The 15442-nt window shown below is 48.3% G+C and overlaps 2 protein-coding genes across 4 annotated transcripts in view; one reads left to right on the plus strand and one right to left on the minus strand.

Moving 5' to 3' along the window:
* COA4 (cytochrome c oxidase assembly factor 4 homolog) lies at nucleotides 1-5265 on the minus strand. 2 transcript variants are annotated; one of them, XM_075919581.2, is made up of 2 exons: nucleotides 5135-5265; nucleotides 1-539 (listed from the first exon to the last, which is right to left on the minus strand). In XM_075919581.2, exon 2 carries the CDS (start codon nucleotides 527-529, stop codon nucleotides 275-277), a length of 255 nt encoding a protein of 84 aa, XP_075775696.1. In that variant the 5' UTR covers nucleotides 530-539; nucleotides 5135-5265; the 3' UTR covers nucleotides 1-274. The 2 variants fall into 2 exon arrangements, with proteins under 2 accessions (XP_075775696.1, XP_075775697.1); XM_075919582.2 differs by lacking the exon at nucleotides 5135-5265 and adding an exon at nucleotides 4870-5016.
* PAAF1 (proteasomal ATPase associated factor 1) overlaps nucleotides 5202-15442 on the plus strand; it is a 27263-nt gene continuing 17022 nt past the window's right edge. The window contains exons 1-5 of one of the 2 annotated variants that reach the window (XM_075919577.2): nucleotides 5202-5325; nucleotides 6379-6419; nucleotides 8024-8127; nucleotides 9417-9506; nucleotides 14701-14799. In XM_075919577.2, the coding sequence (XP_075775692.1) occupies nucleotides 5279-5325; nucleotides 6379-6419; nucleotides 8024-8127; nucleotides 9417-9506; nucleotides 14701-14799 (381 nt within the window). In that variant the 5' untranslated portion in view covers nucleotides 5202-5278. The remainder of the gene's footprint in view (nucleotides 5326-6378; nucleotides 6420-8023; nucleotides 8128-9416; nucleotides 9507-14700; nucleotides 14800-15442) is intronic. The other variant, XM_089775793.1, reaches the window with a different exon arrangement.

The following is a 15442-nucleotide window of genomic DNA, read 5'->3' on the forward strand; positions in this document are numbered from 1 at the left end:
TAACAATAAATCCATTTATTGTATCATGTGAAAATTAAAAATAAAATGTTACATGATATTTCCACTGAAAAAAATATATTCAGGGACATGTCATCAGCAAAGCCACCCCTATTCTGACTACTGTGATCAGTCCCCTTAATGTATGTGCCAGATACAAGAGGGAATAGGTTTTACCCCTCTGATTCAGCAGGATACTTCTCAGGAGTTAAATTCTCCATGTGCTGATTGTGTTAGATTCTAGGATCTCTTAAGCTTCATGCTCAATTCTTTTCTATCAGTTTTTGGCCTGAGCCAACCTTTGCCGTTTCTGCAGTTCCTCCGTTCGCTGCTTCTGATGTTCCTTCATGCAGTCCCTGAAGGCCTGCACCTGTAGCTGGCACTTCCTCCAGTCCTGGTTTTCAGCCATGCACTCCTGGACTGCGTAATGAAAAGTGGCACAGCCAGTGCTCAAGATCATTTGATCAAAGGGATCCTCCTCATCCTCCGACTTCCGGTTCCAGTTGTGACCCTGAGGGCTGGGACCAGACATTTGGCTGGATCTGAAAAGTATGGGATCAGAGGAGAGCAGATGAGGGGAAGGAAAAGGTCATTGGAAAGCTCTGTCATGGCACACAAACTCAGCTTGTGCCAATGGTAAATCAGAAATAAATGATGGGGCTTTACGGGAGAAAGGCCAGTGGACGTACCATACTCCCAGCCTTAACACTACATTTCCATGTTCCCAGCATTGCCTAGTGCTGCACTCACCTTGGAAGGCCTCCCATGCTTCTAATCAATATTTTCCTCTTATACCGCATCTTCTATGAAACTCAAAGAATTTTACAAACATTAAAGACTGAAGTTTTCCCATGATCCTGCAAGGTGTCATTCTACGTACCTTTGGGGAAATTGAGACACTGAGAAATACAGAACCAGATTTTCAGTACTATTGAGTAGCCACAACATCCACAGACTTCAGCTTGAGTTTTGGATGCTTGGTACCTCTGAAAATTCAGCTCAGAATCAAGGCCAGTTGAACATCAGTGCTGTGCCTTAATCACAGCTATGATGTTTATGAAGAGCATTGACTGAGTCAGAGTGCAAATGGACACGGAATTGAACCTGAAACACACTAAAGCCCTGTTATAGGCAGAGGCTTAATACTGGATACCTCAGAGGAATTCACCAGGTGCATGTCCCAACATGTGTATAAAATATAATTGGTCATACCAAGAAAGTATTATCAATTTGAAAATAACATGCTCTGAACAGCTTTTTAGCTTATTTCTTTCAGTTTGCCGTCCTGCTCTGGGAAACTGGGGAATGAAGTGGCAGGGGTCAGAACACAGACTAATGGGGTGATGTGTTCTACTAGTATATTGGCCCAATCAGTTTTCTTGGGATGGAAAATATCTATTAAGTTTGTCTCCTAGACAGGGCAGGGTTATGACCTGCCTACACAACATATTCTCCAGCGCTTTGGCCAATTTAACTTCAAATGACAAACTATTGGATTCCCAATATTTCTCTGGGCCTTATATTGTTTCCATTACCTATGAGACAAAATTCTGCTTGAATACATAAGCATCTGATCCACTGAACATTTTTTACATGCAAGAACCTAAAAACAGATGAAAAAGTTACTTTTCTTTCTCCTTTAGCTGCCTGATTATCATATTGCTAGGTACCCCACATCCCACATCCACTAAAAAAAACTAATACAGCTCATCCTCATCAAGAAGTTTAATTTGCAACTACTGTAGTTCATTTCCTATCTCCAAACAGAATATTCTATTATGCGTAAAATTACTTGTCAGCCATTAGTGTAACACGGGGGTTAGCAACCTTTGGCATGCAGCCTGTGAGGGTAAGCCTCTGGCTGGCCACAAGACAGTTTGTCTATGCTGAAAGTATGCAGGGTCTGCAGAAAGTGGAGCAGGTTGCAAGGATGTAATGTAGTAGAAAAATTCCTATTTCTTATTTTTAGTGATATTTTAAGCATTTAAGTTTTAATGTATTAAGTTTTAAAACATTTTAAATTATTTTGAAGTAGAAATAGATTTAGATTTTTATAGTTGTTATTGTTATAGAAATGATTTAGAAGTATTTGATTTAGAATTATTGTAGAAATAAATTCTGATTTTTATGGTGGTTATTTTGCTTTTAGTTTTAAAGTAGATATTGTAGTATAAGTACAGTGGAAGAATGTAATTATTTGCTTTTTAAAAAAAGGTTTTGCTTGTAACCCTTGTTCTTATGTGCGAGAGTAAGGAATGCATGAGAGATATGGATGAAGGCCACCAGTGAACCACGGATACTGAACAAAACACTAGAAGGCATAACAAGAGAGGGCAGATTGGCAACCCAGGGCACTGAGGGAAAGAGCAAGCATTTATCAATTGGGACAACATATTCATGATCCAAACCAGCTTAGCATAGCAGAAGATAAGCAGCAAGAAGAACAACCGGGGTAACAGACATACATCAGAAAAACAGCATGACAATGTAAAACCCACTGATCCTGATGGCAAAGGATTATTATAAAAGGACTCCTTTCCCATAAGAGCCAGATTCGTCCAGCCATTATCAGACTAGAACCTCAGTCTGGGCTGAAGCAAACCTGGTTCCTCTCTCACACTTAGCCTACTTGGCCACCAAGCTAATGTGAGCACCAGACTGGTAACTATACCATTTGTGTCAGGAGAGACAGAGAGAGAGAGACAACCAGTGTGTGTGTCTATCTATGTAAGCATACGCTAACTGCTTTGCCATTGTATTCTCAATGAATGTGGCATATTACCTTTCCTCCCTATAAAGATCCCATGTGCTTCTTATAAGTAGAACAGTACTTGCTGTGGTTAATCATTCCCAGCCAATGGGTACTGTGGGAAGCCATGGCCAGCATGGTCCTGAGGCCTGTGCTGCTTCCTGCGGCTCCTGTGAATGCTTAGTGTAAACAAATTGTTTCACAGCCAGCTAGCAGATTACACTCATGGGCCACGTACCAAAAGTGGCTGACCCTTGCTGTAACACCTAGTTGCTGTTAGGGATGTAAGTGACTAATCAACTAGTTGACTATCAGATAGTCGACATACTAACTGACTAGTCGCTTCCCCCCACCTTGCTGCATCAGTCAGCAAGAGGGGGGAAGTGGAAGGGGTGCTGGGGGAGCCGGCTTAAAAGTCAGTTCCCCCCAGCTCCAGCTTTGTGGGAGGGGTTAGGGGTGCAGCAGCCGTGTTCCACCTTTGAAATGTACAAGAATCCCCACAGGGGCTCTTGTACATTTCAAAGCGGAAGTGCAGTATGGAGCCTGGGGCCAGCGGGGGACTCACAGAGATCCCCCTCTGGCCCAGGCCTCCAAGTGGAAGCACCCTTATTGACTAATCGAATAGTCAATAGAAATTCCATCAACTACTCGATTAGTTGATTAATCTAATTTTAACATCTCTAGTTGCTATACAGAATTTAAAACAAATAGACCATAAATACTGCACAGAATGAGCAAACACATCAAGATGTACCATCTTATACTCACCCCCACCTTTCCTCACCAATACTCAGTGGGCATTTTTGCATGTGTTCTAATAGTGACAGTATTTAAATCTCTTGTGATGTTAACAAGAGGGTCCCCTTTAAAAAAAATCCTAGCTCCTGGATTCATGTGACTCAGTCAGGTAGGTTTTCTAGTGGTTAAAGAATGGGCTTGCAAATCAGAGCTTAAGAATACTATTCCTATCATGCCTACACCTCTCAAAATGTTGCTAACTTTGAGGACAGCAGCTCATTTTTGACTCAACATTATGTATGTTCTATGCAGGTTTGGTTTCCTCCCATCTTCCCTGATAAAAGTTGTTTAGTTAAGAAAGAAAAACAAACAAACAGAAAAATGAGGTTACAGAAAGAGCCACTGTGCGCTGGAATCCAATGATATTTTAATATTACTGCATGATTTATTTTTGTGACCCATGTTCTGAATCTTTGTTACACATTGTAGCCCACCTAGGTGATGTCTACACAGCGAAGTTATTTCAGGATACCGAAATAGCTGTTCTGCATCTTCAGAGCATGCCCGTTATATTGAAATATAACGGGCTTGCTATGCCGACATCCTTGTAAACCTCATTGCTGGGGTGGCCCATACATATAGGCAAACTAGGTGGTCGCCTAGGGCACCAAGTTAAATGGGGCACCAAATTCAAGTTAAATGTAGGCGCAATATCGTTGAGGGGTTTGGAGGTGGGGGTGCCGATTGTATGATTCGCCTAGGGCGCCAGCTGCTGGCAGCTAGTCTAGGGCCGCTCCTGTCATTGCATGAGGGATAAGGGACATTTCAGAATAGCACCTTATTTCAAAATAACATTGAAATAAGCTACACAATTTGCGTAGTACAAGTTGTATAACTTATTTTGAGGTAGGGGTGCTGTATAGACACGCCCCTATGGGCCTGGGCAGGATGCGTCATCTCTAGCACTGATTCACTGTGTGCTGTTAAGCAAGTCTACCCAGGGACAAAGGAAGATTAGGGCACCAGCATGCCAAGCACTGGAGAGAGTAGACAGCATAGCTTCCCTCTGCATCTGATAAGGGGATGAAACGCCCTGTCAGGGGGCCAGAAGGATGAATTCACTTACAACATAGGGATCCCCAATAGGGATTGACTAGTCACTTTCCCTCCTTGCTGCCTCTATCAGAAAAAGGCAGCAAAGGGGGTGGAAAAGGAGGAGGGGCTAGGGGGAGCCAGCCTAAAAGCCGGTTCCCCCCAGGACCAGGTCTGTGGGAGGGGGCAGGGGCACGGCAGTAAAGTTCCCGCTGGGGCTCGTGTCCGGCCCAAAGGCAGAAGCCGCCCGGCGCTCGCTCCCTTTCAAAGCAGAAGGGCCACGACGGACTAACCGAATAGCGGGTGGAAATTCATAACCGCCGGCCCCGCACGTGCGCCGAGCGCCCCGCGGCTTTGCACACGGCTCGAGAGCAGCGCCACGGCACCTGCCACCAAACCGTGCCCACGGGGGGGGGGGGTCGTGGCCACCGGCTAGCAGCCAGGGCGGGGCCGATTCACAGGGGGGGAGACGGGGAGAAACGGGCCTGATCCAACCCGCTCCCCTCAGTGGAGCCACCCCCGCGCCTGCCGGGCGCTACCCGGGGCGCCGCCCTTTACCTGAGCCCAGGAGCGGGCCGCTGCCGCGTCGCTCGCCGGCCCCTTTAAGGATACGGGAGGGCGAAGAGAGAAACGCTTCGCTATTGGGCGAGCCTCTCCCAGTGCTTCCGGGTCAGCAGGGAGCGTTTCCGGTGCTAAGGGAAGATGGCGGCGACGATGCGCCTCCAGAGCGATTGGAACCAGGTGCTGAGGTGGGAGCCAGCTCCTCCCCCTCCCCGCGACACCCCCCGGGGAGCGGTGCCCCGCCCAGAGGCACCCCCCCGCTCCCGGGGGAGTCTCCCTCGCCAGAGATCTCTCCTGGGGGCTCCCCCTTCCCCTCAGCCTGCCCCCCTTTTCCCTGGGGCCACCCCCCCGCCTCCCCCTCAGCCTGCCCCCCCTTCCCTGGGGCCACCGCCTCCCCCTCAGCCAGCCCCCTCTTCCCTGGGGCCACACCCCCGCCTCCCCCTCAGCCACCCCCCCTTCCCTGGGGCCACACCCCCGCCTCCCCCTCAGCCACCCTCCCTTCCCTGGGGCCACACCCCCGCCTCCCCCTCAGCCACCCCCCCTTCCCTGGGGCCACACCCCCCGCCTCCCCCTCAGCCACCCTCCCTTCCCTGGGGCCACCCCCCCCCCGCCTCCCCCTCAGCCACCCCCCCTTCCCTGGGGCCACACCCCCGCCTCCCCCTCAGCCAGCCCCCCCCTTCCCTGGGGCCACCGCCTCCCCCTCAGCCAGCCCCCCCTTCCCTGGGGCCACCGCCTCCCCCTCAGCCAGCCCCCCCTTCCCTGGGGCCACACCCCCGCCTCCCCCTCAGCCAGCCCCCCCCTTCCCTGGGGCCACCCCCCCGCCTCCCCCTCAGCCAGCCCCCCCTTCCCTGGGACCACACCCCCTACTTCCCCCCTCAGCCAGTTCCCCCCCTTACCTGGGGCTACACACCCCACTTCTCCCCTCAGCCAGCCCCTCCTTCCCTGGGACTACACCCCCTGCTTCCCCTGCAGCCAGCCCCCTTCTCTGGGGAGAGCAACACCCCCATCTCTTCCATCCCAGGGACCCTTTTTTCCTGGGGAGTGCTAGCACTGCCCCTGCAGTGACACCTCCTATGCCAGAGGGTCCCACCCCTTGTGGGGAAGTAGCACCCAATGGCACTACCGTAGACCCCCTTTTCCCTTCTGTGAGAGCGACACTCTCAGCTTCCTGGCTGCCATGCTCCCTCCCTAGTGCTGCAGGTCCTGTCTGTAACTGATAGGCCATTTGTGGCTCTCTGCAGGAGGAACGAAGGTGAAGCTTGGCTGAGCTGCAAAAGCCCTGGTGAGTGGTGACTCCCCTGGCTTCTCCTGTTACTGGAAGAGATTTCCTGGCAGGCACAGATGTTTTATATTATGATGTGGTATATAGGGAGTTAGGGGGCTACGTGGGACTTTGTCTTCTCTCCATATGAAGCACCTTACCTGTCTCAAAAAAAGGGAATGTGTGGATGATGAGATCTCCATCCGGGAATGACACTCCCATCAAGCTTTATACAGCTTGATTTCACCTTTTGCCCTGCCCCTTGTCATAGGAACATAAGAAGAACATAAGAACGGCTATACAGGTTCAGACCAAAGGTCCGTCTAGCCCAGTATCCTGTCTGCTGACAGTGGCCAATACCAGATGCCCCAGAGGGAGAGAACACAGCAGGTAATCATCGCGTGATTCCTCTCCTGTCGTCCATTTCCAGACAAACAGAAGCTAAGGATACCATTCCTACCCATCCTGGCTAATAGCCGTTGATGGACCTAACCTCCATGAATGTATCTAGCTCTTTTTTTGACCCCAGTTAAAGTCCTAGTCTTTACAACATCCTCTGGCAAGGAGTTCCACAGGTTGACTGTTTGCTGTGTGAAGAAAAAAAACTTCCTTTTGTTTGTTTTAAACCTGATATCTATTAATTATCCTATGTTCTTGGAGAGTTGCTCCCACAGGAAGACCGTATACACAGCTGGAGCCCTCCCCCACCAGGAAAGTTAGAGCTGGGTCCATGTGCACATGTTAACCCCTCCTGCTCTCCTTCAAAGGAGTTGGAGCTGGGGTCAACCATAGCATTTTTGCGCTGAGCTCTTTAGAATAAATTTTAGGGAAAAGCCCTGTTAGATCAGAGTTTACATCCATGTCTGGCTCATTCAAGGTACAAACACCTAATTGGTCAGTTGAGTCCATCGTCTAGATATATGCCTGGATTCCTCTTCAGTGCTTACCTCTCACACAGCAGCATCCGCAAGTAACAATGTCTAGTGGACAATAACTTGATCTCCATTATATATGCCTTTGTCATTTCTCATCTGGACAGCAACGCAGTATGGCTGGACATGAAGTCATCAACCCTTAGAAAACTTCAGGTAGTGCAGAAGGCTTCAGGACACTTCATCAACACAAGCAATTGCTAGCCCATTGCGTCTATCTTCCACTCTACATTTTTTGTCTATAGAATATGGATTCAAGTGCAAGGTCTTTATTTTCAAGGTATTCAAATGGCCTGGGCCTAAGACATCCATAAGAGCTTAAAGTTGTGAGGTGAAGAATGTAGTCAACAACTCTGCTACTCTGACACACTGGAACTTTCTAGCATAGGAGTGAAGCTCGTCTGTGTATGAAGTTGTAGTTTCTTAAGGGCTGATCTCAAATTGTGGAACTCAGGACCATCTCAGACCTACCTTCCTTCCATTTCAAATACAACGTGTGCTGCTTTGACCCGTCATCTCTAAAATCAACACACAGTTACTTGAATGGTTTAAAAGTAAAAAACCCCAAGGTTCCTATCTGTCACTGAAATTGATGATGTCTGAAAAGTAATACAGTGAGTTATATTTACAGTTTAAGTATGTAAAATGCTAAATTATCATTCTTTCATCTTTAATGTGTGTGCTGTATTTCAGGGAAATCTACTTTGTATGGCAGTTTGACATGCCAGGGAGTGGGTTCAGATGGCATTCCAGAGATCTCAGCCTCTGAAGGATTTGTTGTAAACGAAATAACTAAGGTACTTTTATTTGTGTATTTGTAGGCTTGACGGATCAACAAGTAGTTAGTACTGAAAATTAAAGTGCTATAGTCATTTACTAATGTGGTGCCAGCAATACAGCGTGCTCTTCCTTATACTGCTTTATGATCTGAACCATAGCGTAGAAAGTGCTTAACAATTTGTTCTGATTAGACATGGTAACTTCACCAATTGAAATTAATTGCCCATGGTGGGTTTTGGATCAGTGTTTTGTAGACATGAAGAGAGGTCATCAAACTTTTTTCATTGAAAATGTTTAATCTTAAACTGGGATCTTAAAAGTGAAAGGCCATGTACTTTTTCCACTGAAGTGTACTGGCACTTAACTTCAGAATTAATAATAGTAGTAGCTATGTTGGTGTGTGGCCAGCACTGTTCCCTCCAATTTTTCCATCCATGTGCGGAATAAATTTGTGTATGCACTGAGGTACATGTGAATGTGCACCACTAGTAGAAACTCATGCTGCCAGCTGTGGGTGCTCTGCTAATCAGCTGGGCAGCATTTAAATCTCTCCTCGGCAGCCACCGAAATGCTCAGCTTACAGGAAACACTGGTGGCTACACTGTGGATTATTTATCTTTTGCAGCTTGACTGTTCTAGATGAATCTATATTTGAAGCATGTATGGAAAGAAAACTGATGAAAATGCTACGTCATGCTTTAGTAAGATACGTTATTCAGGTTTCCCTATAGAAGTCAGTTATGCTTTGTGCACAAATCGTGAATGTCCTTAAATCAGTGCCTTTTGTATCTTCACATGTCAGCACTTGCTTTTCAAAACCATCTACATGGCTTTATGTGCAATTTTACTGTAAGTAAGGATTGATTAGATACATAACTGCATAAACAAAATCTAGAGGCACTCCCTTGTTTCACAGGTCCAATGTCTGATACTAAGAGGTGCTAGTTGAAGCTAACAACACATTTTGTGATCAAGTTTCTAAATGGATTCTGGTGCATAAAGCATAAAAAGTCACAGTGATTGACATATTGGCTTGGGCCAGTGGTCTGTCTAGCCCAGTATTTTGTCTCCAACATTAGCCAAAATTGGCTGTTTCAGGAAGGCGCAAGAATCCTGCAGTAGACAGTATTGAGGTAAATTGATCACATCAAGCTTGTTCTTCTACAAATGACTTATCTCTACAATGCTAATGGAACAGAGACATTTTTGAGTCAGTCAAATGAGCAAATAGGATGTGAAGGAAAAACATAGTTCCGCAGAGCTAATTCTAACAATTTTATAATCTTTTTTTTCTCATGTTCTTTAGAAAAGCATTCTCGTTTCTTGCCCTCATGAAAATGTTTCAACAAAATTTTTGGCACCATACACAAGCTTTTGCAGAATTCATCAGAAAAGTGTAAGTAATCTTGCAGAGTGGTTGAGAGATACATGGAGCTGAATGTTAATAACATTCTTTGTTTGCAGTTGTTGCAGACCGTTTAAGCAAAATGGAGTGCAAGGTGCCTTTGCATAGAAACTTCTCAAAAAACTATTATAATCAGGTTGGAATTAAGTTCATATTTCCACTTTCTATAATTAAACTTGGTCTTTACAGTTCATAGAAGGGTTGTGTATGAAAACAATCCAAAATAAAATATAAAACCTTTAGTTACATGGAAGATCATGGTGCTGTTGTATTTTGGTGCCTTTTGTGAGGATTTTTTTTTAATTAATCTATCGCCTGTAATCTAAGTCATGGTTAAATTCTACCACATGCTCCCCAAACACATAAAACAATTACAGGCAGTCCCCGACTTACGCGGATCCGAATTATGTCGGATCCACACTTACGAACGGGGCTTTTCTCGCCCCGGAGCTCACGGGCGGCGGGTCGCCACCCGTGTCCTCCGGGGTGAGAAAAGCTTCTCCCTGTCCCCCTGGTCTGCTGGGGGGGTCCAGCAAAGCCGCTGGACCCCCCCAGCAGACCAGGGACACCAGAGGAAAGCCGCCGCCTGCTTTGCTCCTGGGCAAACGAGCAAAGCTGCCCAGGCGGCGGCTTTGCTCTGGTGTCCCTGGTCTGCTGGGGGGGTCCAGCGGCTTTGCTGGACCCCCCCAGCAGACCAGAGGGACAGGAGCAAAGCCGCGGAGCACGCCCGCAGGGGGACAGCCCAAGCGCGCCCGGGCTGTCCTGCTGCAGGCGTGCTCCGCGGCTTTGCTCTCCGTTTCCCTGCTCTGCAGGGAGACGGGGAGCAAAGCCTTGGAGCACGCCCGCAGCGGGACAGTCCAGGCGTGCTTGGGCTGTCCCGCTGCAGGCGTGCTCCGCAGCTTTGCTCCCCCAGCAGACCAGGGAGATGGGGAGCAAAGCCTCGGAGCACGCCAGCAGTGGGACAGCCGCGGCGCGCCTGGACTGTCGCGCTGCCCGCGTGCTCTGCGGCTTTGCTCCGTGTCTCCCAGGTCAGCAGACCAGGGAGACGGAGCAAAGCCGTGGAGGACTTGGGCGGTCCTGCCACCCCCGTCTCCCTGGTCTGCTGGGGGGGGGGGGGGGGTACAGCTAGTGCCCCCCCCCAGCAGACCAGGCTTTTCTTGCCTACCCCTGGGGTAGAGCAGCTGGGGGCTGCCGGACCAACCCAGCAGCACCCCAGTTGCTGTGCCCCAGGCATCTTGATTCAGCCGCTGATCAGTTTCAGCAGCAGCTGACTTGGGGACGCCTGGGTTTCTTAAGTTGAATCTGTATGTAAGTCAGAACTGGCGTCCAGATTCAGCCGCAGTTGAAACTGATCAGTTTCAGCAGCGGCTGGCGCCAGTTCCGACTTACATACAGATTCAACTTAAGAACAAACCTACAGTCCCTATCTTGTACATAACCCGGGGACTGCCTGTACATATAATGCAGAGAGGCACTTTGGTTTTTTTAGTAGAAATTTGTGGAAAAACATGCTCCTCAAAATCCTTCTCAAGATCCAATCCTGCTTTGACAACTAGAAGGAACTGGCCAGCTATAATAAAGAACAACAAACAAACTTTCCAGTTGTGAGGATCTGATGGATCTACATTTTCACTATTGTTACATTATTTGAGCCTTGCTGCATATTAGACTGTAATGGCTAGATATAAAACCCAAGTGCTGACTACTTATGCTTAGTAAGGATTCCATATCCTTTTTGATACGATGTTAGCGCTAACGTTAAAATGGGTTTAATGTTAAAATTGGTGTATTTAGGTAAACGTGTGACTGAAATTCAGCAGTTACACATTTACACACGTGGTGGGAGAGGTGACTTCCTGGGAGCTTGTGTGTGAGGGGAGCTGGATTTTAAGCTGGCTCCCCGCACGTACTGGCAGAGCTGCCTATTTCCCCTCTCATGTTGCTGCCTCTGATACAGAGGCAGCTGTGTCGGCGGGAGAGGGGGAATGTGGCTCCACACATTACCTGCTTCCCCCCACACTGCTGCAGTAGTGTGAGGAGGCAGGCAGCTCTCTGGGAGTTGGTGCTTGCGCTTCAGCCCCACCCTTACCTCTGATACAGAAGCAGCGGTGGAGGACTGTGTAACAATGAAGGTTAATCACATACATGTTTGCAATATCACATCCCTAGCCCATGCTCTTACCCTATCAGAGTTCCAATTGGAATAATTATGTTGTTTTCCTTCAGCTGATGACTATTCTTAATGTTGGGCCCTAAATTGCTCACTGTTGCTGCAATTTGTTACCCAACTGTTGCATTCCACTCTAGCAGTAGCTGTACTTTATCAGTGGGTGAAGTAATATGATTACACAGTACCTTGCAAAATTACTTCATCCACAACTAAAATGCAGCCCCCTTCTGAATAGAAGAAAGCTGTTTATCAGATCACAGCAATGATGCATAATATTGTGGGGGAAAGACAAGTTTGTGCAAGGATATAAGACAGTGGTCTCAACCTTTTTACACCCAAGATCACTTTTTAGAGGTCAGGGCAAGCCCAGATCTTCCCCACCTCTTCCTTGAGACTCTGCCCTCTCCATTACCCTCCTCTCCATCACTTGCTGTCTCCAGCCCTTACTCACTTTCACTGGGTTGAGACTGGAGGTGCTGGCTCTGGGGTGGGAATGAGAGATTTGGGCGCGGGAAGGGGTGACAGGTGCAAACTCTGGGAGGGTATTTGGGTGCAGGAGGAAGTGGAGAAGGGGAGGGGGCTCCAGGCTGGAGAGTGTTGGTCAGGTGGAGGGTTGGGGCGCTGGGACAAGCCACAGCTTGTGGATGTGGGGGTGCAAGAATTTGGGTTGGGGTATATGAGGAGCTCAGGGCACAAATTTGCAGTGTGTGGGTGGTGCAGGAGTGTTATGGAACAAGACTGGGGATGTGTGTGGGAGGGGGTGGTCAGGGCAGGGGGTTCAGGTGTATGATGGGCTCAGGGTTGGGGAGTGTGAGGGGTGCTGGGGTGTTATGATGCTGCAGCCAGATTGAGGCTTGGCTCCAAATAGGGGCTTGTTTGCCAGCTTCATTTTTAAATAAAATATTATGTCCAACACAAAATGTTTCAACATTGTCTTTATTTATGGGAGGGGTGGGAAACCTGTTTTGGGTCAGGGGCCACTGACCCACATAAAAATCAGTGGGGGACCACACAAGTGAGATGCAAAAAAACCAACCCCTCCAAAGCCCCCCAACCCTCACTGATATGGCCTCAACTGAGACACCTCACTCCCCTGGGGCTCCAGCTCCATGGTAGGCAGGGGGAAAGTAGGTAGGACTGAGGTTCAAGGCCTCAGGCCAGATTAACTCTTCTGGGGTTCCAGGGTTAGTGGATTTTGTGGGCCTCCCTGGGCTCTGAGGTGGGGTTCAGTGAGTTCAGTGTGCAGGACAGACCTGCCAGTGAGTGGGATAGGAATGGGGGTGCAGAATCTGGGTGGAAAGTAGGGTACAGGAGCAAGCTGGGGGTAGGTGTCTGGGCAGGGTGCTGGATTGTGTCCGGTCATGGGGTAGAGGCAAGGTGCTTGAATGGTGTTTGGCCAGGGGCCAGGCTGCTTGTGGGGGTCTGGCAGGGGCCAGGCTGCTTGTGGGGGGTCTGGTCATGGGGCAGGGTGCTGGATGGGGTCTGGCCAGGGGGCAGGGTGCTAATGGGGGTCTGGCCGTGGGAAAGGAGGCAGGAGCAGCTTAGCCAGTACCTAGAAGTCTCCAGGGACGAGGATCTTTCATGCTGGATCTCTGGATCCTCTGCTGCCATCTTAAGCCCATCCACACACACCTTTCCAGAGCACAGGGAAGGAAGGGAAGACCAGAAAGTGTGCCTGCTGCTGTGTGGAGAGGAGCAGCACACGCTCTTGCGGAGAAGCCGGCTCTGGCGTGGAGCCATGGGACTTCTCCTCCCATCGCCACAGGAAGCCGGCACTGGCTCCAGTTTTGTGAGGGGCAGGAGGTGGTAGCGCCATTGCAGGCTCCTCATTGCAGGTGGGGGGAGTGAGAGGGGGCTGGGAACACTGCCTCACGATCAACTGGTTAGTGACCACTGATAGAAGGCAAATATTTGCTGTTAACAAAGAGTGGTATACTGTGTGGGAGTCAGTTTATCTACTTAATGAGGATGAAGTCAGGCCTACTAGAATTTGAGACAGTGGCTACTGGGCGTCTGATGACTTCAAATCTGATGTTTTGAAGGTTTAGATTTGTTTTCCTATGCTTGTAAACACAGTCCCTTTCATGGCACTGGGAGTTAAACAGAAGAGGCTACACATAGGTACTATATTGTGTAAGGAAGAGAACATTTTTTAGTAATTAGCAAGGGACTGTATGAGGGTTCTAGTCTGAGCTCTGCTGCTGAGTGTGCTACTTTGGGTCAGATGTCACCTTATTGCTTCAGTTTCTTATTTGCCAAAGGGGGCTTGTGCCTCCAGTATGGAGAAATCCTGGCCCCTGTTCAACCTAGAATCATAGAATACTAGGGCTAGAAGGGACCTCGAGAGGTCATAATGTCCAGTCGCCTGCCCTCGTGGCCGGACCCAGTACTGTCTAGAACATCCCTGATAGACATTTATCTAACCTGCTCTTAAATATCTCTGCTTGTAAATGCCACCAAATTGTAAGAAATTGAGATGGCTTTGAATCTGATATTCTAGTCAATCAACACGTCTGAATCCTGGATTCAGGTCACATCGTACCAGTTGCTTCTCCTTGAGGGAAGGACATAGAATGTCTATGTAATACAACTTAATTGGGAAATGCTCATTTTAGCTACCTCCTCCCTTCTGTGAAAGCCCCTTCCCTTCTGAAAGAGAGATGACCTTTTTTGTTAGAGTAAATGAGAGAGAAAGAGGTTGTTAAACACGTTTTAAACATTTAACTAGTGCTTCCTAATATCTGTGAGGCCGAAGTCTGTAAAAGATCCTGAGTACCCAAATGAAAGGTACTTTGTACGTGGAGAGTATTATCAGACCAAAATCCTTCACTTATGTATGTGAAGTGACTGATTATGGTTGGTCAGGTGCTATGAAGTCTGCAGTATCTTTCTTTATACCGAATCCTTTGTTAGCAGATCTTCAATGCAAAATTTCCTTGCAGTAGTGAGCGAAAGCATGTGTTCCCTGGGTCATGTAAAATACTCATAATGCTTAATTAATGTCTTTCCAAACAGATAATCTGCATTGATATTTCCAGTGGCGGAGGCCTTGGCGTATCTACCAGCACTGATGGGACCATGAAAATCTGGCAGGCTGCGAATGGAGAAATAAGAGTAAGAATTTTGGCTATATCTTTCTGTTCTTGTATGCGTTTTGTCTCAAGTTCATAGATTCCAGTGTCCCAGCCCTAGCATTGGTCCCTAACTCAGTGACCTTGAGGTTAGGGAATGTAACAGACTAATTGACTAGATGACTATCTAATAAGCAAAAGTTTATCGGATGGTCGATACAGTAGTCAGTTAGCTGCTCCCCCCCCCCCTCCTGCCCTGCTGCCACTGTCAGAAAGAGGCGGTGGGGGAAGGCGGCAGAAGAGAGGGCGCTGGGGGGAGCCAGTTTAAAAGCCAGTTCCCCCCAGCTCTGTGGGAGGGGACAGGGGTGAAGCAGCAGTGTTCCTCCTTTGAAATGTACATGAGTCTCCGCTGGGGCTCTTGTACATCTCAAAGAGGAAGCGCCATTTGGAGCCTGGGGCCAGCTCCATGTGGCATTTCAGTCTTTGAAATGTACAAGAGTTTGCTCTTGTATGTTTCAAAGTGGAAGTGCCGCATGGAACCTGGGGCCACCAGTGGGGGACGCTGGCCTCAGACTCCATGCAGTATTTCAAAGGCGGAATGCGAGCGGCACTTCTGCCTTTGAAATGTAGCAACAGCCCAGTGGGGTCTTGCTATATTTTAAAGTGGAAGTGCCCTCATCAACTAA

This window comes from Pelodiscus sinensis, chromosome 1, assembly GCF_052426305.1.
Source record: "Pelodiscus sinensis isolate ZL-2025 chromosome 1, ASM5242630v1, whole genome shotgun sequence".
Classification (NCBI taxonomy): domain Eukaryota; kingdom Metazoa; phylum Chordata; order Testudines; family Trionychidae; genus Pelodiscus; species Pelodiscus sinensis.